This window comes from Mauremys reevesii, linkage group 4, assembly GCF_016161935.1.
Source record: "Mauremys reevesii isolate NIE-2019 linkage group 4, ASM1616193v1, whole genome shotgun sequence".
In the NCBI taxonomy this organism is placed as follows: domain Eukaryota; kingdom Metazoa; phylum Chordata; order Testudines; family Geoemydidae; genus Mauremys; species Mauremys reevesii.
The window spans coordinates 150,817,530-150,840,729 of NC_052626.1; the positions used below are offsets into that span (position 1 = coordinate 150,817,530).

The 23,200-nt window shown below is 73.4% G+C and overlaps 1 protein-coding gene across 1 annotated transcript; it reads left to right on the plus strand.

Moving 5' to 3' along the window:
- The first annotated feature begins 943 nt into the window (after positions 1–943).
- On the plus strand, positions 944–23,130 carry LOC120404559 (eukaryotic translation initiation factor 3 subunit C-like). The gene is made up of 21 exons (XM_039537318.1): positions 944–1,141; positions 1,475–1,584; positions 5,103–5,168; positions 5,921–6,110; positions 7,243–7,368; positions 7,457–7,511; positions 7,588–7,700; positions 9,941–10,068; positions 10,546–10,687; positions 10,996–11,099; positions 11,869–12,010; positions 12,349–12,474; positions 13,001–13,094; positions 14,021–14,208; positions 16,568–16,792; positions 17,617–17,980; positions 19,735–19,894; positions 21,523–21,588; positions 21,665–21,752; positions 22,278–22,440; positions 22,962–23,130. Exons 1-21 carry the CDS (start codon positions 959–961, stop codon positions 23,045–23,047), a joined length of 2,919 nt encoding a protein of 972 aa, XP_039393252.1. The 5' UTR covers positions 944–958; the 3' UTR covers positions 23,048–23,130.
- The last annotated feature ends 70 nt before the right edge of the window (positions 23,131–23,200 follow it).

Sequence of the window (23,200 nt, forward strand, 5' to 3'; positions counted from 1 at the left end):
GACAATGGGCCCTGAACGTGGGGGTCAGGGTCCATCCGTCTGGCCCTGCCTGACTCTCCCCACCACCTGGGCCGTGGGGGTGGGAGGGGTGTGATGCCAGATATCGGCATGGGGAGGAGGGGATTAACCCCCCCAGGGAAAACCACAGCCCAGCCCCTCACTTCCCATCCTGCCCCCTCCCGCTCCCCCCACGGCCTTCCCATCCTGCCCTGCTCCCTGGGACTGCATTTCCCATCATGCACCGTGTGCCAACGTGGGAATTTTTGGTAATAGGGTTCTGAGGCCCATGTGTGCCTCAGTTTCCCCCAAGCCATGCCTTGTGGCACAGCTCAGACCCCCGGGGAAGGCTGCTGGGGGCAGTGGAGGCCAGTGGGGGTGTTGCCGGCTGCCTGGGCCACAGCGAAGGGGGCGAGACCCAAGGGGGGGAGCAGCGGCGCTAAGGGGGGCTCTGGCTGGGGGAGTCTGTCCCCGCAGGGGGGCTGCCAGCCTGGCACTGGGCAGGGCCCAGGCCGAGCAGGAGCCTGAAGCCCAGGGCTGGAGGTGGGGAGGCCCTGGGGGAAAGCGAGAGCCCTGGGGGTCCGGCTTATGGACAGACACTGCGCTGGGGGGGGGCCAGCACCGAGCCTGTGGCTCTGGGACACCCCCAGGACTCCCCTCGGCCCTGGGACTCCACTTCCCAGCATGCCTTGTTCCCGTCAGCCCCGGGACTCCACTTCCCAGCATGCCCCGCTCCCCTCGGCCCTGGGACTCCACTTCCCAGCATGCCCCGCTCCCCTCGGCCCTGGGACTCCACTTCCCAGCATGCCCCGCTCCCCTCGGCCCTGGGACTCCACTTCCCAGCATGCCCCGCTCCCCTCCCCAGGACTCCACTTCCCAGCATGCCCCGCTCCCCTCGGCCCTGGGACTCCACTTCCCAGCATGCCCCGCTCCCCTCGGCCCTGGGACTCCACTTCCCAGCATGCCCCGCTCCCCTCGGCCCCGGGACTCCACTTCCCAGCACGCCCCGCTCCCCACCGCCCCGGGGATCCATTTCCCGTCATCCCCTGCGCGCATCGCAGAACCGGTTACTGGCGCGCATGCGCAGTTCCCGTTTCCTGTCTTCGCCAGCGCAGGCCCGACGCGAGTAGCAGCAACGTGCGCGGTGAGCGGGGCGGGGGGGCGCGAGGAGCTGGGGGGGGTCTGCGGGGCCGCGGGGAGGAATGGGGGCCGTGGGGCGCGGGGAGGGGGCCAGGGGAGTGGGGAGGAATGGGGATGGGGAGCGGGGGCGAGAGGGGCTCGAGGAGGAGGGCCGGGGGCGCGGGGAGGGAGGAATGGGGAGGGGGCCGGGGAGCGGGGAGGAATGGGGGCTCGAGGAGGGGGCCGTGGGGAGGGCCGGGGGAGCGGGGAGGAATGAGGGGCTCGGGGGAGGGGCCGTGGGGAGGGGGCCGGAGCGCCGCGGGCAGTGCCCCCCCCCGTGACGCCCCCCCCCCCCCAGAGCGCCCGGCGCCCTGTCCCGGTTCGTCACCACGGGCGCGGACACCCAGACGGAGTCGTCGCTCTCCGGGGACGAGCTGGTGGCCAAACCCGTCGGGGCAACTACAGCAAGTGAGCGGGGCGCTCAGGCTCCCGGTGGGGCTGGGCCGGGGTGTCTCTGGGGCTCCCTGGGTGTCTCTGGGGCTCCTGGGTGTCTCTGGGCCGGGGTAGTGGGGTGTCCGTGGGGAAGGGATCCCGTGGGGTCGGGGCCGGGGGGTGTCTCTGGGGCTCCCGGGGTGTCTCTGGGGCGAGGGGTAGTGGGGTGTCCGTCGGGGAAGGGATCCCGTGGGGGCGGGGCAGGGGCGCTCAGGCTCCCAGGGCGGGGCCGGGGTGTCTCTGGGGCTCCCTGGGTGTCTCTGGGCCGGGGTAGTGGGGTGTCCGTCGGGAAGGGATCCCGTGGGGGCGGGGCCGGGGTGTCTCTGGGGCGAGGGGTAGTGGGGTGTCCGGGGGAAGGGATCCCGTGGGGACGGGGCCGGGGTGTCTCTGGGGCTCCCGGGGTGTCTCTGGGGCTCCCGGGGTGTCGCTGGGCCGGGGTAGTGGGGTGTCCGTGGGGAAGGGATCCCGTGGGGCGGGGCCGGGGGTGTCTCTGGGGCTCCCGGGTGTCTCTGGGGCGAGGGGTAGTGGGGTGTCCGTCGGGAAGGATCCCGTGGGGCGGGGCCGGGGGTGTCTCTGGGGCTCCTGGGTGTCTCTGGGGCTCCCGGGGTGTCTCTGGGCCGGGGGGTAGTGGGGTGTCCGTGGGGGAAGGGATCCCGTGGGGCGGGCCGGGTGTCTCTGGGGCGAGGGGTAGTGGGGTGTCCGTGGGGAAGGGATCCCGTGGGGACGGGGCCGGGGTGTCTCTGGGGCTCCCGGGTGTCTCTGGGGCTCCCGGGTGTCTCTGGGCCGGGGGGTAGTGGGGTGTCCGTGGGGGAAGGGATCCCGTGGGGGCGGGGCCGGGGGGTGTCTCTGGGGCTCCCGGGGTGTCTCTGGGGCTCCCGGGTGTCTCTGGGCCGGGGTAGTGGGGTGTCCGTGGGGAAGGGATCCCGTGGGGCGGGGCCGGGGTGTCTCTGGGGCTCCCGGGTGTCTCTGGGGCGAGGGGTAGTGGGGTGTCCGTCGGGGAAGGGATCCCGTGGGGCGGGGCCGGGGTGTCTCTGGGGCTCCCGGGTGTCTCTGGGGCTCCGGGTGTCTCTGGGCCGGGGGTAGTGGGGTGTCCGTCGGGAAGGGATCCCGTGGGGCGGGGCCGGGGTGTCTCTGGGGCGAGGGTAGTGGGGTGTCCGTGGGGAAGGGATCCCGTGGGGACGGGCCGGGGTGTCTCTGGGGCTCCCGGGTGTCTCTGGGGCTCCCGGGTGTCTCTGGGCCGGGGTAGTGGGGTGTCCGTGGGAAGGGATCCCGTGGGGCGGGGCCGGGGTGTCTCTGGGGCTCCCGGGTGTCTCTGGGGCGAGGGGTAGTGGGGTGTCCGTCGGGAAGGGATCCCGTGGGGCGGGGCCGGGGTGTCTCTGGGGCTCCCGGGTGTCTCTGGGGCTCCCGGGTGTCTCTGGGCCGGGGGTAGTGGGGTGTCCGTCGGAAGGGATCCCGTGGGGCGGGCCGGGTGTCTCTGGGGCGAGGTAGTGGGGTGTCCGTGGGGAAGGGATCCCGTGGGGACGGGGCCGGGGTGTCTCTGGGGCTCCGGGGTGTCTCTGGGGCTCCCGGGTGTCTCTGGGCCGGGGGTAGTGGGGTGTCCGTGGGGAAGGATCCCGTGGGGCGGGGCCGGGGTGTCTCTGGGGCTCCCGGGGTGTCTCTGGGGCTCCCGGGTGTCTCTGGGCCGGGGGTAGTGGGGTGTCCGTGGGGAAGGGATCCCGTGGGGCGGGGCCGGGGTGTCTCTGGGGCTCCCGGGTGTCTCTGGGGCGAGGGGTAGTGGGGTGTCCGTCGGGAAGGGATCCCGTGGGGCGGGCGGGGCGCTCGGGCTCCCGGGGCGGGGCCGGGTGTCTCTGGGGCTCCCGGGTGTCTCTGGGCCGGGGTAGTGGGGTGTCCGTCGGGAAGGGATCCCGTGGGGCGGGGCCGGGTGTCTCTGGGGCGAGGGGTAGTGGGGTGTCCGTGGGGAAGGGATCCCGTGGGGACGGGGCCGGGGTGTCTCTGGGGCTCCCGGGGTGTCTCTGGGGCTCCCGGGGTGTCTCTGGGCCGGGTAGTGGGGTGTCCATGGGGAAGGGATCCCGTGGGGCGGGGCGGGGGCGCTGGCTCCCCGGGGCGGGCCGGGTGTCTCTGGGGCTCCCGGGTGTCTCTGGGCCGGGGGTAGTGGGGTGTCCGTCGGAAGGGATCCCGTGGGGCGGGGCCGTGTCTCTGGGGCGAGGGTAGTGGGGTGTCCGTGGGAAGGATCCCGTGGGGACGGGGCCGGGGGGTGTCTCTGGGGCTCCCGGGGTGTCTCTGGGGCTCCCGGGGTGTCTCTGGGCGGGGGGGGAGGGGGGTGTCCGTGGGGAAGGGATCCCGTGGGGCGGGGCCGGGGGTGTCTCTGGGGCTCCCGGGTGTCTCTGGGGCTCCCGGGTGTCTCTGGGCCGGGGTAGTGGGGTGTCCGTGGGGAAGGGATCCCGTGGGGCGGGGCCGGGGTGTCTCTGGGGCTCCCGGGTGTCTCTGGGGCGGGTAGTGGGGTGTCCGTCGGGAAGGGATCCCGTGGGGCGGGGCGGGGCGCTGGCTCCCGGGGCGGGCCGGGTGTCTCTGGGGCTCCCGGGTGTCTCTGGGCCGGGGGTAGTGGGGTGTCCGTCGGGAAGGGATCCCGTGGGGCGGGGCCGGGTGTCTCTGGGGCGAGGGTAGTGGGGTGTCCGTGGGAAGGGATCCCGTGGGGACGGGGCCGGGGTGTCTCTGGGGCTCCCGGGTGTCTCTGGGGCTCCCGGGTGTCTCTGGGCCGGGGTAGTGGGGTGTCCGTGGGGAAGGGATCCCGTGGGGACGGGGCCGGGGGGTGTCTCTGGGGCTCCCGGGGTGTCTCTGGGGCTCCCGGGGTGTCTCTGGGCCGGGGGGTAGTGGGGTGTCCGTGGGAAGGATCCCGTGGGGCGGGGCCGGGGGTGTCTCTGGGGCTCCCGGGTGTCTCTGGGGCGAGGGTAGTGGGGTGTCCGTCGGGAAGGGATCCCGTGGGGCGGGGCGGGCGCTGGCTCCCAGGCGGGCAGGGTGTCTCTGGGGCTCCCGGGTGTCTCTGGGGCGAGGGGTAGTGGGGTGTCCGTCGGGAAGGGATCCCGTGGGGGCGGGGCGGGGGTGTCTCTGGGGCGAGGGGTAGTGGGGTGTCCGTCGGGAAGGGATCCCGTGGGGGGGGGGCCGGGGGGTCTCGGGGGCGCCGGGGGTGTCTCTGGGGCTCCGGGGGTGTCTCTGGGCCGGGGGGTAGTGGGGTGTCCGTGGGGAAGGATCCCGTGGGGGCGGGGCCGGGGGGTGTCTCTGGGGCTCCCGGGGTGTCTCTGGGGCTCCCGGGGTGTCTCTGGGCCGGGGGGTAGTGGGGTGTCCGTGGGGGAAGGGATCCCGTGGGGGCGGGGCCGGGGGGTGTCTCTGGGGCTCCCGGGGTGTCTCTGGGGCGAGGGGTAGTGGGGTGTCCGTCGGGAAGGGATCCCGTGGATGGAGCCAGGCCGCAGCCCCCCGTGTAACCCCCGTCCCCCCAGGCCCATCGTGCTGAGCGAGGATGAGGAGGACACCAAGCGGGTGGTGCGCAGCGCCAAGGACAAGCGGTGAGTGGGGGGGCTCCTGGGCGCTGGGGGGGGCTGGGGTTGCTGCTGCCCCATTGGGGGCCAGGTCGGGTAGGTAGATGAGGGGATTTGCAATGGAGAACGTGGGTCCCATCCTGCACTGACCCTTGTTGGTGGGGCAGCTGTGGGGGCTGGGAGGGGACCAGACCCTGTGCTGACCCCTGCTGGCTGGGTGGGGGTGGGGAGAGCCTGGCTGGACCCCACACTGACCTGGCAGGGGGCTCGGGGGGGCGGACCCCGCGCTGACCCGGGAATGAGGCCGGAGGGGGGCCCGACCCGGCCGCACCCTGCGCTGACGGTGGGGTGGGCGTGGGGCTGGTGGGGGCCTGGCCGGACCCCGCGCTGACCGTGGGGTGGAGGGGGGGCCCGGCCGGACCCCGCGCTGACCGATGGGGGGGAGGGGCGGCCGGACCCCGCGCTGACCGTGGGGGTGGAGGGGGGGCCGGACCCGCGCTGACCGTGGGGGTGGAGGGGGCCGCCGGACCCCGCGCTGACCGTGGGGTGGAGGGGGCCCGGCGGACCCGCGCTGACCGTGGGGGTGGAGGGGGCCCGCCGACCCCGCGCTGACCGTGGGGTGGAGGGGGCCCGGCCGGACCCGCGCTGACCGTGGGGTGGAGGGCCCGGCCGGACCCCGCGGTGACGGTGGGGTGGAGGGGGGGCCCGGCCGGACCCCGCGCTGACCGTGGGGGTGGAGGGGGGGCCGGCTGCCCCCCACCTGACCCGCTGCTGCGCAGGTTCGAGGAGCTCACCAACCTGATCAAGACGATCCGCAACGCCATGAAGATCCGGGACGTGACCAAGTGCCTGGAGGAGTTCGAGCTGCTGGCCAAGGCCTACGGGAAGGCCAAGAGCATCGTGGACAAGGAAGGGGTCCCCCGCTTCTACGTGCGCATCCTGGCCGAGCTGGAGCAGTACCTCAACGAGGTGGGGGGGTTACCTCAGCGGGGGTTGTGTGTTACCTCAACGAGGTGGGGGGGTTACCTCAGCGGGGGTTGTGTGTTACCTCAACGAGGTGGGGGGGTTACCTCAGCGGGGGTTGTGTGTTACCTCAACGAGGTGTGTGTGCTGGGGACCTCTACGAGGTGGGGCACCCGCCTGCACCCTGGGGGGTCCCAGCCTGGCGACACAGGGGCTGAGCTCCCAGAGGGGGGGTGGAGGGGTCCGGTGGCACTTAGGAGGGGTGAGGGGCCCTGGCCGAGCGCCCCGGGCGGTTTCCCAGCATGCTCAGCGGCAGGACTGGAGGGGGGGGCAGGGCTGGGAGCCGGGGGGCCCTGGCCGAGCGCCCCGGGCGGTTTCCCAGCATGCTCAGCGGCAGGACTCGAGGGGGGAGGGCGGGGAGCCGGGGGGCCCTGGCCGAGCGCCCCGGGCGGTTTCCCAGCATGCTCAGTGGCAGGACTGGAAGGGGGCAGGGTTGGGAGCCGGGGGGCCCTGGCCGAGCGCCCTGGGCGGTTTCCCAGCCTGGGCCGGGGCAGGCCTGGAGGGGGCAGGGTTGGGAGCCGGGGGGCCCTGGCCGAGCGCCCCGGGTGGTTTCCCAGCATGCTCAGCGGCAGGACTCGGGGCAGGGTTGGGGCCGGGGGCCCTGGCCGGCGCCCGGGCAGTTTCCCAGCATGCTCAGCGGCAGGACTCGAGGGCTGGGGCTGGGGGCCTGGCCGAGCGCCCCGGCGGTTTCCCAGCATGCTCAGCGGCAGGACTGGAGGGGGGCAGGGCTGGGAGCCGGGGGGCCCTGGCCGAGCGCCCCGGGCGGTTTCCCAGCATGCTCAGCGGCAGGACTGGAGGGGGGAGGGCTGGGAGCCGGGGGGCCCTGGCCGAGCGCCCCGGGCGGTTTCCCAGCATGCTCAGCGGCAGGACTGGAGGGGGGAGGGCTGGGAGCCGGGGGGCCCTGGCCGAGCGCCCCGGCGGTTTCCCAGCTTGCTCCGCGGCAGGCCGGTTGGGGGGCAGGGCGGGGCGCGGGGGGGCTCGGGCCGTGCGCCCCGGCGGTTTCCCAGCATGCTCAGCGGCAGGACTGGAGGGGGGAGGGCCAGCCCCCGCCCCCCCCCTGAGCTCCGTCTCCCCCCAGCTGTGGGAGGACAAGGAGGGCAAGAAGAAGATGAACAAGAACAACGCCAAGGCGCTGAGCACCCTGCGGCAGAAGATCCGCAAGTACAACCGGGACTACGAGAGCCAGATCGCCAGCTACAGACAGGTGCTGCCGGGGGGGGGCAGGGGGGCGGGGCCGGGGGGGCAGGGGGGCGGGGCTGCCCCGCAGGGTCTCACCCCACTTCTCCCCCCAGAACCCCGAGCAGTCGGCCGACGAGGACGAGGAGAGGAAGAGCGACGACTCGGAAGGTGAGGCTGGCGCCGTGGGGGTGGGGGTGGGGGTTGGCTGTGCTCCAGCGCTGACCCCCCCCTTTCCTCCCCCCAGGCTCCTCTTCCTCGGAGGACGAGGACGATGGCGAGGGCATGAGCGCAGCCGCCTTCCTGAAGAAGAAGGAGCCCTCGGGCGAGTCACGCAGCAAGTTCCTCAAGAAGCTGGAGGTGAGGCGCTCCCTGGCGTGCGTGGGGGTGGCATTGCCCTTGTGCGGCAGTTCCCAGCATGCCCTGGGGGGGGGCGCTGGGTTAAGGTTCATTCAGGCCACGTGTGTTATTCCGGGGGGAATTCGGCGCCTAAAAAGTAAAAATTCTGCGCACGATATTTTCAAATTCTCCTATTTATATTGTGTTATTTTGACAAACAAATTTTGTCTGTTTTAGTTACTTTGGTAATTTATTTCACGATACCTGTCAGCAAGTACGTCGGGAACCGCACAGCGGGAAGGATTCAGGGAACCTTACTAGGCATCTTAACCCCGTAATAATTCATGTAAACTGCCATAGGGAACCGTATTTCCCGCCCCCCTCGGAAGCAGGGCAAAGGCTGGGGGGAGTCGGGGGGAACGGAGGAGCTGAGGGAGAGGGAAGGAGCCTGGCTGAGAACTTGGAGGGTTGTTGGGTGTGGGTGGGAAAAGTCTGGAACAGGTTTGGGGGGGACGGGGAGGGATTGTTAGGGAGCTTCCCCTGTGCAGACCCTGGCTGATTCCAGCCCCCCATTCAGTCAGGCACATCTGCCCTGTCCCTGACACCCCCATGGGTCCCTCCAGCCCCACTCAGACACCCACTCCCCCATCCCCATGTGGTTCTGCACCCCCTTCCCCTGTCACATGTGTGTCCCTGTGCCCCCTCCCCCAGCCCCGTGTGTCCCTGTGCCCCCTCCCCCAGCCCCCACCTGTCCCCATGTGTCCCTGTACCCCCTCTCCCATTCCCATGTGTCCCAGCGCCTCCACTCCCATTCAGCCCCTGCCCCAGTCTGTCCTCCCTCACTAGCTCTTATGAGCCCCTGTCTGATCCCCCAGCACCCCACGCTGTCTGTCTCCCCATAGCCCCGTCTCCTGACCCGGCCCTCTGCACAGAAGGCAGCCTCTTTCTCTTCCCTTGCTGGCCGGGAGCTGCTGCTGCGTTCTAGCACCACAGCGCCCTCTGATGGGGAAAAGGTGGAACGGCAGCAACATTTTGACAGAAGCTTTTTTCTGCACAAAAAAATGAAAAATATGCGCAGTTTATTAATTATGGACCCGCGCAGTAGCGCAGAATTCCCCCAGGAGTTGTGTGTGTCTGCGGCCACTGGAGAGCTCCCATCGCTCGCCCGTGCGCTCTGCACTCTGTGTCTCAGCTGCGTGCCAGGCTGGGGAGCGTTTCCCAGCATGGTCAGCAGCAGGCGCCAGGCCGGGGGGAGGGTGGGCGCGTTTCCCAGCATGCCCAGCGGCGGGCGCCAGGCCGGGGGGAGGGTGGGCGCGTTTCCCAGCATGCCCAGCGGCAGGCGCCAGGCTGGGGAGCGTTTCCCAGCATGCCCAGCGGCAGGCACCAGGCTGGGGAGCGTTTCCCAGCATGCCCAGCGGCAGGCGCCAGGCTGGGGAGCGTTTCCCAGCATGCCCAGCGGCAGGCACCAGGCTGGGGAGCGTTTCCCAGCATGCCCAGCGGCAGGCGCCAGGCTGGGGAGCGTTTCCCAGCATGCCCAGCGGCAGGCACCAGGCTGGGGGAGCATTTCCTAGCATGCTCAGTGGCAGGCGCCAGGCCGGGGGGAGGGTGGGCGTGTTTCCCAGCATGCTCAGCAGCAGGCGCCAGGCTGGGGGGGGTGTTTCCCAGCATGCTCAGCGGCAGGCGCCAGGCCGGGGGGAGGGTGGGCGTGTTTCCCAGCATGCTCAGCAGCAGGTGCCAGGCTGGGGGGGGGTGTTTCCCAGCATGCTCAGCGGCAGGCACCAGGCTGGGGGAGTATTTCCTAGCATGCTCCACAGCGGGTGCCAGGCGGGGGGAGGGTGGGCGCCTTTCCCAGCATGCCCAGCGGCAGGCGCCAGGCCGGGGGGAGGGTGGGCGTGTTTCCCAGCATGCTCAGCGGCAGGCGCCAGGCTGGGGGGGCATTTCCCAGCATGCTCCACAGCAAGTGCCAGGCGGGGGGAGGGTGGGCGCCTTTCCCAGCATGCTCAGCGGCGGGCGCCTTTCCCAGCATGCCCAGCAGCAGGCGCCAGGCCGGGGGGAGGGTGGGCGCGTTTCCCAGCATGCCCAGCGGCAGGCGCCAGGCCGGGGGGAGGGTGGGCGCCTTTCCCAGCATGCTCAGCGGCAGGCGCCAGGCCGGGGGGAGGGTGGGCGCCTTTCCCAGCATGCTCAGCGGCGGGCGCCAGGCCGGGGGGAGGGTGGGCGCGTTTCCCAGCATGCCCAGCGGCAGCGTGCTCTGTCTCCCCCAGGAGGAGGAGGAGGAGGAGGACTCTGACTCCGACGACGAGGACTGGGGCTCATCCGACTCCGACACCGACTCCGAGTCCGACGAGGACGACGGCAAATACACCTCGCTGGCCTCCAAATTCCTCAAAAAGTGAGGGGTGGGGCCAAGCGCTGGGGGCGGGACCTAGTGAATCTCAGCCTGAACTCTTACTCCCCACTTCCTTGGTGGCTGTGGGGCTCCCTGTGGGAGCTGTCCCGGACTCCTGGGTCCCCTTCCTGGGGGCTGGGGTGTAGAGGAGCTGTCCCGGATGCCTGGGTCCCCTTCCCGGGGGCTGGGGTGTAGAGGAGTTGTCCCGGACGCCTGGGTCCCCTTCCCGGGGGCTGGGGTGTAGAGGAGCTGTCCCGGACGCCTGGGTCCCCTTCCCGGGGGCTGGGGTGTAGAGGAGCTGTCCCGGACGCCTGGGTCCCCTTCCCGGGGGCTGGGGTGTAGAGGAGCTGTCCTGGACGCCTGGGTCCCCTTCCCGGGGGCTGGGGTGTAGAGGAGCTGTCCCGGACGCCTGGGTCCCATGTCCAGTCCCCTGAGGGCGGCTGGCGGGTGGGGGTCCCATCCCTCGCTCCCTTCCCCCAGGGACGAGGACAAGAAGTCGACGGAGAAGAAGCGGGATGAGAAGGCCAAGAAGAAACACGACCGCAAGGCCAAGAAGTACGAGGACGAGGAGGACGAGGGCGGCGAGTGGGAGAAGGTCAAGGGGGGGGCGCCCCTGGTCAAGGTGAGACCCCGGGCGGCCGGGCAGGGGGGGATCCCCCGTGGGGCAGAGGGCCTGGGCTGGACGGCTGGGCAGGGGATCCCGGTGGGGCGGGCGGCTGGGCGGGGGCTGGGCCGGGCGGGGTATCCCGGTGGGCGGGGGCCGGGCCGGGCGGCCGGGCGGGGGGGGCTGGGCCGGGCGGGGGGGGGATCCCCGGTGGGGGGGCGGGCCGGGCGGCCGGGGGGGGGATCCCCGGGGGGGCGGGCGGGCGGGGGATCCCGGTGGGGGCGGGAGGCCGAAGCCCATGCCTGACCCGCTCACAGCCCCCACAGGAGAAGCCCAAGATGTTTGCCAAGGGCACCGAGATCAACCACGCGGTGGTGGTGAAGAAGCTGAACGAGATCCTGCAGGCCCGCGGCAAGAAGGGCACCGACCGGTGAGCGGCGCGTCTCCCAGCAGCCCCCGGGGCGCCCGATGGGCCGGGGGTGTGGGGGGGGCTGGTTCCCAGCATGCCCCGGGGCGCCCGACGGGCCGGGGGGGGGGGCTGGTTCCCAGCAGCCCCGGGCGCCGACGGGCCGGGGCTGGTTCCCAGCAGCCCGGGCGCCGAGGCGGGGGCTGGTTCCCAGCAGCCTCGGGCGCCCGACGGCCGGGGGCTGGTCCCCAGCCGCCCCCGGGGCGCCCGACGGGCCGGGGGGGGGGGGCTGGTTCCCAGCAGCCCCCCGGGCGCCCGACGGGCCGGGGCTGGTTCCCAGCAGGCCCTGGGAGGGGTTTGGTTCCCAGCAGGCCCCGGGAGGGGGCTAACGGGGTTGGTTCCCAGCATGCCCTGGGGCGGCTGACCGGGGTTGGTTCCCAGCAGGCCCGGAGGGGGCTGGTTCCCAGCGGGCCCCGGGGGTTGGTTCCCAGCAGGCCCGGGCGGGCTGACGGGGGTTGGTTCCCAGCAGGCCCCGGGGCTGACGGGGTGGGGGGCTGGTTCCCAGCAGGCCCCGGGGCTGACGGGGTGGGGGCTGGTTCCCAGCAGGCCCGGGCGGGGGCTGACGGGGTTGGTTCCCAGCAGGCCCCGGGGCTGACGGGGTGGGGCTGGTTCCCAGCAGGCCCGGGCGGGGGCTGACGGGGGGTTGGTTCCCAGCAGGCCCCGGGGCTGACGGGGGGGGGGTTGGTTCCCAGCAGGCCCCGGGGGGGGGCTGACGGGTCTCCCCGCCGCGCAGGGCTGCCCAGATCGAGCTGCTGCAGCTGCTGGTGACCATCGCGGCCGAGAACAACCTGGGGATCGCCATGGACCTCAAGATCAAGTTCAACATCGTCGCCTCCCTCTACGACTACAACCCCAACCTGGCCACCTACATGAAGGTGAGGGGGCGGGGCCTGGGGTGGGGGCGGGGCCGGGGGTGGGGGCGGGGCTCCAGCCTGGCCCCCTACATGAAGGGGTGGGGCCGGGGGCGGGGCTCCAGCCTGGCCACCTACATGACGGTGAGGGGCAGGGACGGGGCCTGGGCTGGGGGCGGGGCCTGGCCACCTACATGAAGGGGTGGGGTGGGGCCTGGGGTGGGGGCGGGGCTCCGGTCTGGCCACCTACATGAAGCTGAGGGGCGGGGGTGGGGCTGGGGGCGGGGCTGGGGGCGGGGGCGGGGCGGGGGCCCCAGCCCAGGCACCCACCCTTGGGGGCGGCCCCCCGTGCTGTGCCGCAGCCGGAGCTGTGGCGGAAGTGCCTGGACAGCATCGACGAGCTGCTGGACATGCTCTTCGCCAACCCCAACATCTTCATCGGGGAGAACATCCTGGAGGAGTCGGAGAACCTGGCCAACGCCGAGCAGGTACCGGCGCCCCCCCGCCACGGGGCTGGGGCTGCGGGTCGGGAGTGAGGGGCACCGGCAGGGCTGGGCTGGCAGGGGCTGCGGGGTGGGGCTGGGGCTGGGGCGGCGCCTGCGGGGGGGGGGCTGCGGGAGAACCTGGCCAATGGCGAGCAGGTACGCGCCCCCACGGGGCTGGGGCTGCAGGTCGGGAGTGAGGGGCACCGGCAGGGCTGGGGGGGGCAGGGCTGGGCTGGCAGGGGCTGCGGGGGGGGGGGCTGCAGGAGAACCTGGCCAATGGCGAGCAGGTACTGGCGCCCGCGGGGGGGGAGGGGGGGGGGCTGGGCTGGGGCGGCGCCCGGGGGCTGCTCGCCCTGTAGCATTGGGGTGGCTAATGCTGGTGAGAGGGAGCCAGCGGAACTACCCGCCACTGGGTGGCACCAGGGAAGGGGAGTGGGAGTGAGTACGAACTGGGGGGCTGAGCACTGGGCTGCGGCGGGGGCTTGGGGCGGGGGCCTGGATCCAGGGGTGACTCCCCCCCTCCCCCCAGCCCCTGCGGGTGCGCGGCTGCATCCTGACGCTGGTGGAGCGCATGGATGAGGAGTTCACCAAGATCATGCAGAACACGGACCCGCACTCCCAGGGTGAGTGGGGCGCGGGGGGGCTCCGCTCCGAAGGAAATAACCCTTGGGGGGCAACACCTGTGGAAACTCCTGCCCCCCAGGGTGCGTGGCGCCCCCGAAGGACAAGGGGCAGGTGGGGGGGTATGGGAGCCGGGGCTGGCTGTCGGGGACCGGGGGGGGGGGCTGGGGGCCAGGGTGTGAGCCCCTGAGAGTACGTGGGTCCCCTGAAGGACGAGGGGCGGGTGTGCGGGATATGGGGCTGGGGCGGGGTGTGACCCCTGCCCCCAGAGCACGTGGATCACCTGAAGGACGAGGCGGGTGTGCGGGATATGGGGGGGCTGGGAATGGGGTGTGACCCCCTGCCCCCAGAGTACGTGGATCACCTGAAGGACGAGGGGCGGTGCGGGATATGGGGGGGCTGGGAATGGGGTGTGACCCCCTGCCCCCCCAGAGTACGTGGGTCACCTGAAGGACGAGGGGCGGGTGTGAGGGATATGGGGGGGCTGGGAATGGGGTGTGACCCCCTGCCCCCCCAGAGTACGTGGGTCACCTGAAGGACGAGGGGCGGGTGTGCGGGATATGGGGGCTGGGAATGGGGTGTGACCCCCTGCCCCCCCAGAGTACGTGGGTCACCTGAAGGACGAGGGGCGGGTGTGCGGGATATGGGGGGGCTGGGAATGGGGTGTGACCCCCCTGCCCCCCCAGAGTACGTGGATCACCTGAAGGACGAGGGGCGGGTGTGCGGGATATGGGGGGGCTGGGGGGCCGGGCTGTGACCCCCCTGCCCCCCCAGAGTACGTGGATCACCTGAAGGACGAGGGGCGGGTGTGCGGGATATGGGGCTGGGGGCTGGGTGTGACCCCTGCCCCCAGAGCACGTGGGTCACCTGAAGGACGAGGCGGGTGTGCGGATATGGGGGGCTGGGGGGGCTGTGACCCCTGCCCCAGAGTACGTGGATCACCTGAAGGACGAGGGGCGGGTGTGCGGGATCATCGGGCGGGTGCAGCGGTACCTGCAGGAGAAGGGCTCGACGGAGGAGATCTGCCGCGGGTACCTGCGCCGGGTGCTGCACACCTACTACAAGTTCGACTACAAGGCGCATCAGCGGGAGCAGGGCCCTGCCGGCGACTCCAAGGTACCGACCCCCCCGGGGCCCTGCCCCCCCCCCCCAGCAGGGCCCTGCCGGTGCCTCCAAGGTACTGACCCACCCCCCGCAGCCCCCCAACCGCCCCAGCAGGGCCCCGCTGGCGCCTCCAAGGTACTGACCCCCTGCAGCCCCCAACCCCGTAGGGCCCTGCCGTGCCTCCAGGTACTGACCCCGCAGCCCCCAATCCCCCAGCAGGCCGCGCCGGCGCCTCCAAGGTACTGACCCCTGCAGCCCCCAACCCCAGCAGGGCCGCCGGCGCTCCAAGGTACTGACCCCCGCAGCCCCCAACCCCAGCAGGGCCGCGCGCGCCTCCAAGGTACTGACCCCTGCAGCCCCCAACCCCAGCAGGGCCCTGCCGCGCCTCCAAGGTACTGACCCCGCAGCCCCCAGCAGGGCCCCGCCGGCGCCTCCAAGGTACTGACCCCCCCCCTGCAGCCCCCCAACCCCCCCAGCAGGGCCCCGCCGGCGCCTCCAAGGTACCGAACCCCCTGCAGCCCCCCAACCCCCCCGTAGGGCCCTGCCGGCGACTCCAAGGTCCCGACCTCCCATTAGCATTGAGGTTTTGGGGAGTCCCTGACACTGATCTCATCTTTTCTCCTGTGAGGCCCTGCCAGGCCCCCGCAGCTGGGGGACGTTGTGGGGGGAGGCTCTGGGGCCCGCTGTTGGAGGAAAATGCTTGGGGGGCTGGGGGGCTCCAGGCCGGCCAGTCTCACTCTGTTGCCCTGCAGTTGGAGTGGGGCGCTCGGGGCCGGAGCGCAGCGGTCGGCTCTGGGGCCCCTGGTGGTTGGATGGGGGTGCTCTGGAGAGCTCTGGGGGTGGGGCGGTTTGGGGGGAGCTCTGGGGGTGCTCCGGCCCAGCCCGTCTCATCCCGTCCCCCCGCAGTGGGAGAACGAGGGGGCGGTTGGGGGGGGTTGCTGTGGGGCCCCGTCTCCCCGCAGTGGCAGAACGAGGGGGGCGGTTGGGGGGGGCTCTGGGGGGCCCCGTCCCCCCGCAGTGGGAGAAAAAGGGGCGGTTGGGGGTCGCTGGGGCCCCGTCTCCCCGCAGTGGCAGAACGAGGGGCGGTTGGGGGCTCTGGGGCCCGTCTCACCCGTCCCCGCAATGGGAGAACGGGGGCGGTTGGGAGCTCTGGGGCCCCGTCCCCGCAGTGGGAGAACGAGGGGGTTGCTGGGGGGGTCGCTGGGGCCCCCGTCTCACCCCGCCCCCGCCTCACCCCGTCCCCGCAGTCGGAGAACAAGGGGTTGCTGGGGCTCTGGGGCCTGTCTCACCCCGTCCCCGCAGTCGGAGCAGGACCAGGTGGAGAACGAGGGGCGGTTGGGGGTCGCTGTGGGGCCTGCTCACCCCGCCCCCGCAGTGGGAGAACGAGGGGCGGTTGGGGGTCGCTGGGGCCCGTCCCCGCAGTCGGAGAGCGAGGGGGCGGTTGGGGGGGGCCCCGTCTCACCCCGTCCCCCCGCAGTGGCAGAACGAGGGGGTTGCTGGGGTCGCTGGGGCCCCGTCTCACCCCGTCCCCGCAGTCGGAGAACAAGGGGTTGCTGGGGCTCTGGGGCCTGCTCACCCCGTCCCCCCGCAGTCGGAGCAGGACCAGGGGGAGACCGAGGGGGCGGTTGGGGGGGTCGCTGTGGGGCCCTGCTCACCCCGCCCCCGCAGTGGGAGAACGAGGCGGTTGGGGGTCGCTGGGGCCCCGCCCCGCAGTCGGAGAGCGAGGGGCGGTTGGGGGCCCGTCTCACCCTGTCCCCGCAGTGGGAGAACGAGGGGCGGTTGGGGGCTCTGGGGCTCCGCCCCGCAGTGGGAGAACGAGGGGTTGGGGGCTCTGGGGCCCCCGTCCCCCCGCAGTGGGAGAACGAGGGGGTGGTTGGGGGGGGTCGCTGGGGGGCCCCGTCCCCCCGCAGTGGCAGAACGAGGGGGCGGCTGGGGGGGGCTCTGGGGGGCCCGTCTCACCCCCACCCCCCCCAGACGGACCAGGACCAGGCGGAGAACGAGGGGGCGGTTGGGGTCGCTGTGGGGCCCGTCTCACCCCGTCCCCCCGCAGTGGGAGAACGAGGGGCGGTTGGGGGTCGCTGGGCCCCGTCCCCCCGCAGTCGGAGAGCGAGGGGGCGGTTGGGGGGGGCCCCGTCTCACCCCGTCCCCCCGCAGGGGGCGAACGAGGGGTGGTTGGGGTCGCTGGGGCCCGTCTCCCGCAGTGGCAGAACGAGGGGCGGCCGGGGCTCTGGGGGCCCCCGTCCCCCCGCAGTGGCAGAACGAGGGGGCGGTCGGGGGGGGGCTCTGGGGGCCCCCGTCCCCCCGCAGTGGGAGAACGAGGGGGCTGCCGGGGGGGGCTCTGGGGGCCCCGTCTCACCCCGTCCCCCCGCAGTCGGAGCAGGACCAGGCGGAGAACGAGGGGGAGGACAGCGCCGTGCTCATGGACCGGCTCTGCAAGTACATCTACGCCAAGGACCGCACGGACCGGATCCGCACCTGCGCCATCCTGTGCCACATCTACCACCACGCGCTGCACAGCCGCTGGTTCCAGGCCCGCGACCTCATGCTCATGTCCCACCTGCAGGACAACATCCAGCACGCCGACCCCCCGGTGCAGGTGGGGCGCGGGCCGGGGGGGGCGCGGTCTGTCCCTCCCCCCGCTCTGCAGATCCTGTGCAACCGCACCATGGTGCATGGGGGGGGGCAGCACGGGGCCATGGGGGGCCGGCCGGGGGGCAGGGGGGGGCCCTGGGGGCAGGCCGTGGGGCAGCGCGGGCCGTGGGGCAGGCCGGGGGCAGGGCGGGGCCGTGGGGCAGCGGGGCCATGGGGCAGCGCGGGCTGACGCTCCCCTCTCCCCGCAGATCCTGTACAACTGCACCATGGTGCATGGGGGCAGGGCGGGGCCGTGGGGCAGGGGGGGGCAGCACGGGGCCACGGGGCAGGGCGGGGCCGTGGGGGCAGGCCGTGGGGCAGGGCGGGGCCACGGGGCAGGCCGTGGGGCAGGGCGGGGCCGTGGGGCAGCGCGGGGGCCGTGGGGGCAGGCTGGGGCAGCGCGGGGCCGTGGGGCAGGCCGTGGGGCAGGGCAGGGCCGTGGGCAGCCTGGCTGACCCCCCTCTCCCCGCAGATCCTGTACAATCGCACCATGGTGCATGGGGGGGGCAGGGCGGGGCCGTGGGGGGCAGGCTGGGGGGCAGCGCGGGGCCGTGGGGCAGCGCGGGCCGTGGGGGCAGGCCGGGGCAGGGCAGGGCCGTGGGGCAGCCGGGCTGACCCCTCTCCCGCAGATCCTGTACAACCGCACCATGGTGCATGGGGGGCAGGGCGGGCCATGGGGGCAGGCTGGGGGCAGGGCGGGGCCGTGGGGCAGCGCGGGGCCGTGGGGGGCAGGCCGGGGGGCAGGGCAGGGCCGTGGGGCAGCGCGGGCTGACCCCCCTCTCCCCGCAGATCCTGTACAATCGCACCATGGTGCAGCTGGGGATCTGCGCCTTCCGGCAGGGGCTGATCAAGGACGCGCACAACGCGCTGCTGGACATCCAGTCGTCCGGCCGCGCCAAGGAGCTGCTGGGCCAGGGGCTGCTGATGCGCAGCCTGCAGGAGCGCAACCAGGAGCAGGAGAAGGTGGAGAAGCGGCGCCAGGTGCCCTTCCACATGCACATCAACCTGGAGCTGCTGGAGTGCGTCTACCTGGTGGCCGCCATGCTGCTGGAGATCCCCTACATGGCCGCCCACGAGTTCGACGCCCGGCGCCGCATGATCAGCAAGCAGTTCCACCACCAGCTGCGGGTGGGCGAGCGCCAGCCCCTGCTGGGTGAGTGCTGGGCCCCGCCCTGCCCCGTGCCCCCACGGCCTGCCCCACGGCCTGCCCCGTGCCCCCGCTCTGCCCCATCCCCCCCGCATCCCACCCGGCCCCGTGATCAGCAAGCAGTTCCACCACCAGCTGCGGGTGGGCGAGCGCCAGCCCCTGCTGGGTGAGTGCCGGGCCCCGTGCCCCCACGGCCTGCCCCACGACCCGCCCGTGCCCCCGCACTGCCCGTCCCCTGCATCCCACCCCGCACCGTGATCAGCAAGCAGTTCCACCACCAGCTGCGGGTGGGCGAGCGCCAGCCCCTGCTGGGTGAGTGCCGGGCCCCCGCGTCCGGCCCCGTGCCCCCACGGCCTGCCCCCCGGCCCGCCCCGTGCCCCCGGCTCTGCCCTGCGCCCCCCATATCCCACCCGGCACCGTGATCAGCAAGCAGTGCCACCACCAGCTGCGGGTGGGCGAGCGCCAGCCCCTGCTGGGTGAGTGCTGGGCCCCCGGGCCCCCCGCATCCCGCCCGTGCCCCTGCTCTGCCGCCCCGTGCCCCCGCATCCCGCCCGTGCCCCGCGCTGCCCCATGCCCCCCGTGGGCACCCGCATGCCCCATGGGAAGCTGCATGCTGCCCTGTACCCCCCACGGATACCCACCCACTGCCCCAGCCGGCCCCAGGAGCGCAGCGCTGGCCCCTGCTGGCTGAGTGCTCCCGGGTCAGCCAGGCACCTGTGCTCTGCCCCGGGCCCCCAATCGCTGCGCCAGCGGGGCCCTGTCACCCCAGCGGGGTCCTATGGCCAACAGGTGGGCCCCCAGAGCCAGCCACGCGTGTGTCACGGACTCACAGATGGTGCCCACTCGTGGCCCCGTGCGGTCCGGGGGGGGGTGCCCCTTTCAGTGCGACAGCCCTTCTCGGGGGGCCCCTCTCTCCTGGGGTCAGGCCCCTCCACCTCCTGGAGCCGCACCTCTCTGAGCCTCAGCACGTCTGTCTCTGCTGTGGGCCCCCCAGGGAGCCCCCTCGCTCTAGGCCCCCCAGGCCTCCTCACCCCCGAAGGGGACAATGTCCCCCCCACCCCCCATTCTCTAGCCCGGAGCGACTCTCCCCCAGCGTAACACAGGAGGTTTATTGAGAGCTGAACCCAGCACAGGAAACTCTCCGGGCCTCAGGCCAGGCCTCCCCCAGCCCAGCACATCCCAGTCCCCCTGCAGCCAGGGGGGCTCTGCCTGCTCCCCCTCTCCAGCCCAGAGCCCCCCTGCTTCCCAGCTGGGCCTCCGATACCCCCGGCCCCAGGCCCCCTCTGTCCATTGGCTTCTCTCCAGGGACACAGGGTCGTAAACAGGCAGGCCTGGGTCTCCTCTCCTCTCAGCCCCCCTCTGGCCCCTCTGGCTGGAGCCGGCTGGTCAGGTCACCGGGGTCCTCTCCCCGCAGCCCATTGTCCCCACTGGCCGGAACCAGCTGCGACTCCTGAGCTGGGTCTCCGGGTCCCCAGGTCACCGGTCACTGGGGTCTCCATCCTCCAGGCCGGGCCGGGGTCCCGAGTCCCCTCTCCGGTCCTGTGTCCCAGCAAACTCCCTCTCCCCTCCCCTCGTTAACCAGTGACACCCGGGACACTGAGTCCCACCCCCCTGCCTGCAACCCCTGGGAAACACAGACCCCCTCCGTCACAGCCTGCTCCCCTCTAGCATCCTAGCGGCAGGTGAGCAATCCCCCCCCCCCCCCCGGGCCGGATGGGAGCCTGGGGAACGGCCCCACAGCGCCTGCTCTCCCCCCCCAGGCCCCCCCGAGTCGATGCGGGAGCACGTGGTGGCGGCGTCCAAGGCCATGAAAATGGGCGACTGGCGAACCTGCCATCGCTTCATCATCAACGAGAAGATGAACGGGAAGGTCTGGGACCTGTTCCCTGAGGCCGACAAAGTGCGAACCATGCTGGTCCGGTGCGTGGGGCCGGGGGGCTGGGCCGGTGCGTGGGGCCTGGGCCGGTGCGTGGGGCCGGGGCCTGGGCCGTGCGCGTGGGGCCGGGGCCTGGGCCGTGCGTGGGGCCGGGGCCTGGGCCGGTGCGTGGGGCCCGGGGCTGGGCCGGTGCGTGGGCTGGGGGCCTGCGCCGTGCGTGGGGCTGGGGGCTGGGCGGTGCGGGGCCTGGGCGTGCATGGGGCCGGGAGAGTGGGGCTGGGCCGGTGCGTGGGGCTGGGGCTGGTCCGTGCGGGGCCTGGTCCGTGCGTGGGGCTGGGGGCTGGTCCGGTGCGTGGGGCCAGGAGAGTAGGGGCTGAGCCGGGCGGGGGCTGGGCCGGTGCGTGGGGCCGGGAGAGCCGGGCGGGGGCTGGGCTGGGGGCTGGGCCGGTGCATGGGGCGGGAGAGCGGGGCTGGGCCGGTGCGTGGGGCTGGGGCGGGTCCGTGCGTGGGGCCGGGAGAGTGGGGCTGGGCCGGTGCGTGGGGCCGGGAGAGCCGGGCGGGGGCTGGTCCGGTGCATGGGGGCAGGGAGAGCGGGGCTGGGCCGGTGCGTGGGGCTCGGGGCGGGTCTGGTGCGTGGGGCTGGGGCCTGGGCCGGGACAGTGGGGCGGGGCCGGTGTGGGGCCGGGGCTGGGGAGCAGGGGTGGGGTTTGGGGGCTACGGGTGGGGTGGAGGGGCTGGTTGGGGCCATGCAGGGAGAGCGGGGCTGGGGAGCAGGGGTGGGGTGGGGGCTCTGGGGTGGCACAGGGGTGGGAGCGGGGCTGGGGAGCAGGGGTGGGGTTGGGGCTACGGGTGGGGTGGGGCTGGTTGGGGCCATGCAGGAGAGCGGGGCTGGGGAGTGGGGTGAGGGGCTCTGGGGTGGCACAGGGGTGGGAGTGGGGGTTGGGGGCTACGGGTGGGGTAGGGGCTGGTTGGGGCCATGCAGGGAGAGCGGGGCTGGGGAGCAGGGGTGGGGTGGGGGCTCTGGGGTGGCACGGGGTGGGAGCGGGGGCTGGGGAGCAGGGGTGGGGTTTGGGGCTACAGGTGGGGTGGGAGCAGGGGCTGGTTGGTCCCATGCAGGAGAGCGGGGCTGGGGAGCAGGGGTGGGGTTGGGGGCTACGGGTGGGGTGGGGGCTGGTTGGGGCCATGCAGGGAGAGTGGGGCTGGGGCTCTGGGGTGGGGGCTCTGGGGTGGCACAGGGGTGGGGTGGGGCTGGTTGGTCCCATGCAGGAGAGCGGGGCTGGGGAGCAGGGGTGGGGGTGGGGGCTCTGGGTGGCACAGGGGTGGAGCGGGTTGGGGGCTACGGGTGGGGTGGGGCTGGTTGGGGCCATGCAGGAGAGCGGGGCTGGGGGCTCTGGGGTGGGGGCTCTGGGGTGGCACAGGGGTGGGGTGGGGCTGGTTGGTCCCATGCAGGAGAGCGGGGCTGGGGAGCAGGGGTGGGGTGGGGGCTCTGGGGTGGCACAGGGGTGGGAGCGGGGTTGGGGGCTACGGGTGGGGGTGGGGGGGCTGGTAGGGGCCATGCGGGAGGGGGAAGGGTCCCGTACTCAGCCGTGGGATTTCCCACTGTGGGCGGTGCCCTGAGCTCAGCAGGGGGCGGAGCCTGCGGTGACCACGCCCTCTTTGCTGCCCCCTGCAGGAAAATCCAGGAGGAGTCGCTGCGCACCTACCTCTTCACCTACAGCAGCGTCTATGACTCCATCAGGTAGGGCGGGGCCGGGGGCGGGGCCTGGGCGCGGGGGGCGGGGCCTGTCGCTAAGCCCCTCCTCTCTGCCCCCCAGCATGGAGATCCTGTCGGACATGTTCCAGCTGGACCTGCCCACGGTGCACAGCATCATCAGCAAGATGATCATCAACGAGGAGCTCATGGTGAGGGGGGCCCGGCCCCACGCTGACCCCCGGCCCCGCAGGACCGGCCCACGCAGACGGGGGGGACGCAGGGCACTTGGGGGGCTGGGGGGGACGCAGGGCACTTGGGGGGGCTGGGGGGTAGCTGGGGGGGCCCCAGGCCCCACGCTGACCCCCGGCCCCGCTGGACCGGCCCACGTAGACGGGGGGGACGCAGGGCACTTGGGGGGCTGGGGGGGACACGTAGGGCACTTGGGGGGGCTGGGAGGGTAGCTGGGGGGGCCCCAGGCCCCACGCTGACCCCCGGCCCCGCAGGCCTCGCTGGACCAGCCCACGCAGACGGTGGTGATGCACCGCACGGAGCCGGGCTGGGGGGGGACGCAGGGCACTTGGGGGCTGGGGGACGAGGGCACTTGGGGGCTGGGGGTCGCAGGGCACTGGGGGCTGGGGGGACGAGGGCACTGGGGGCTGGGGGAGGCAGGGCACAGGGGGGGCTGGGGGGTAGCTGGGGGGGCCCCGGCCCCACGCTGACCCCCGGCCCCGCAGGCCTCGCTGGACCAGCCCACGCAGACGGTGGTGATGCACCGCACGGAGCCGACCGCCCTGCAGAACATGGCCCTGCAGCTGGCCGAGAAACTGGGGAACCTGGTGGAGAACAACGAGCGCGTCTTCGACCACAAGCAGGGCAGCTACGGCGGCTACTTCCGGGGTGAGTGTCTGCCCCACGGCCTGCCCCACACTCCCCCAGCGCGGGTACTCCCGGGGTGAGTGTCTGCCCCACGGCCCGCCCCACGGCCTGCCCCACACTCCCCCAGCGCGGGTACTCCCGGGGTGAGGGCCTGCCCCACACTCCCCCAGCGCGGGTACTCCCGGGGTGAGGGCCTGCCCCACGGCCTGCCCCACGGCCTGCCCCAGCTCGGGTACTCCCGGGGTGAGTGTCTGCCCCACGGCCTGCTCCACACTCCCCCAGCGCGGGTACTCCCGGGGTGAGTGTCTGACCCACGGCCTGCCCCACAGCCTGCCCCAGCTCGGGTACTCCCGGGGTGAGGGCCTGCCCCACGGCCTGCCCCACACTCCCCCAGCGCGGGTACTCCCGGGGTGAGGGCCTGCCCCACGGCCTGCCCCACACTCCCCCAGCGCGGGTACTCCCGGGGTGAGGGCCTGCCCCACACCCCCCCGGGCTGAGTGCCAGCTCCCCCTGGCTGGCTGCTGTAACCCCCTCTCCCCCAGACCAGAAGGACGGCTACCGCAAGAGCGAGGGCGGCTACATGCGCCGGGGCGGCTACCGCCAGCAGGAGCGACAGGCCAACTACTGAGCGCCCGGACGCCTGGGTCCTCGCCGGGGGGGAGGGGCGGCCTGCACTGTATTGGACCTGCAATAAACAGTGTGAGCGGGAGACATGGCCTGGAGTTCCTGGGGGGCTGGACCCAGAGGGTGGGAAGCCGCCGCCAGCAGCCCCACCGGATTG

What these genes read in the sequence shown, in the direction of transcription:
- LOC120404559 (XM_039537318.1), top strand. Translation starts at nt 959, where the DNA reads ATGCCCCGCTCCCCTCGGCCCCGGGACTCCACTTCCCAGCACGCCCCG. An exon ending in CACGGACCCGCACTCCCAGG is followed by an intron (nt 13,095 to 14,020) that starts GTGAGTGGGGCG and finishes CCCCTGCCCCAG; the next exon opens with AGTACGTGGATCACCTGAAG. An exon ending in CGAGCGCCAGCCCCTGCTGG is followed by an intron (nt 17,981 to 19,734) that starts GTGAGTGCTGGG and finishes CTCCCCCCCCAG; the next exon opens with GCCCCCCCGAGTCGATGCGG.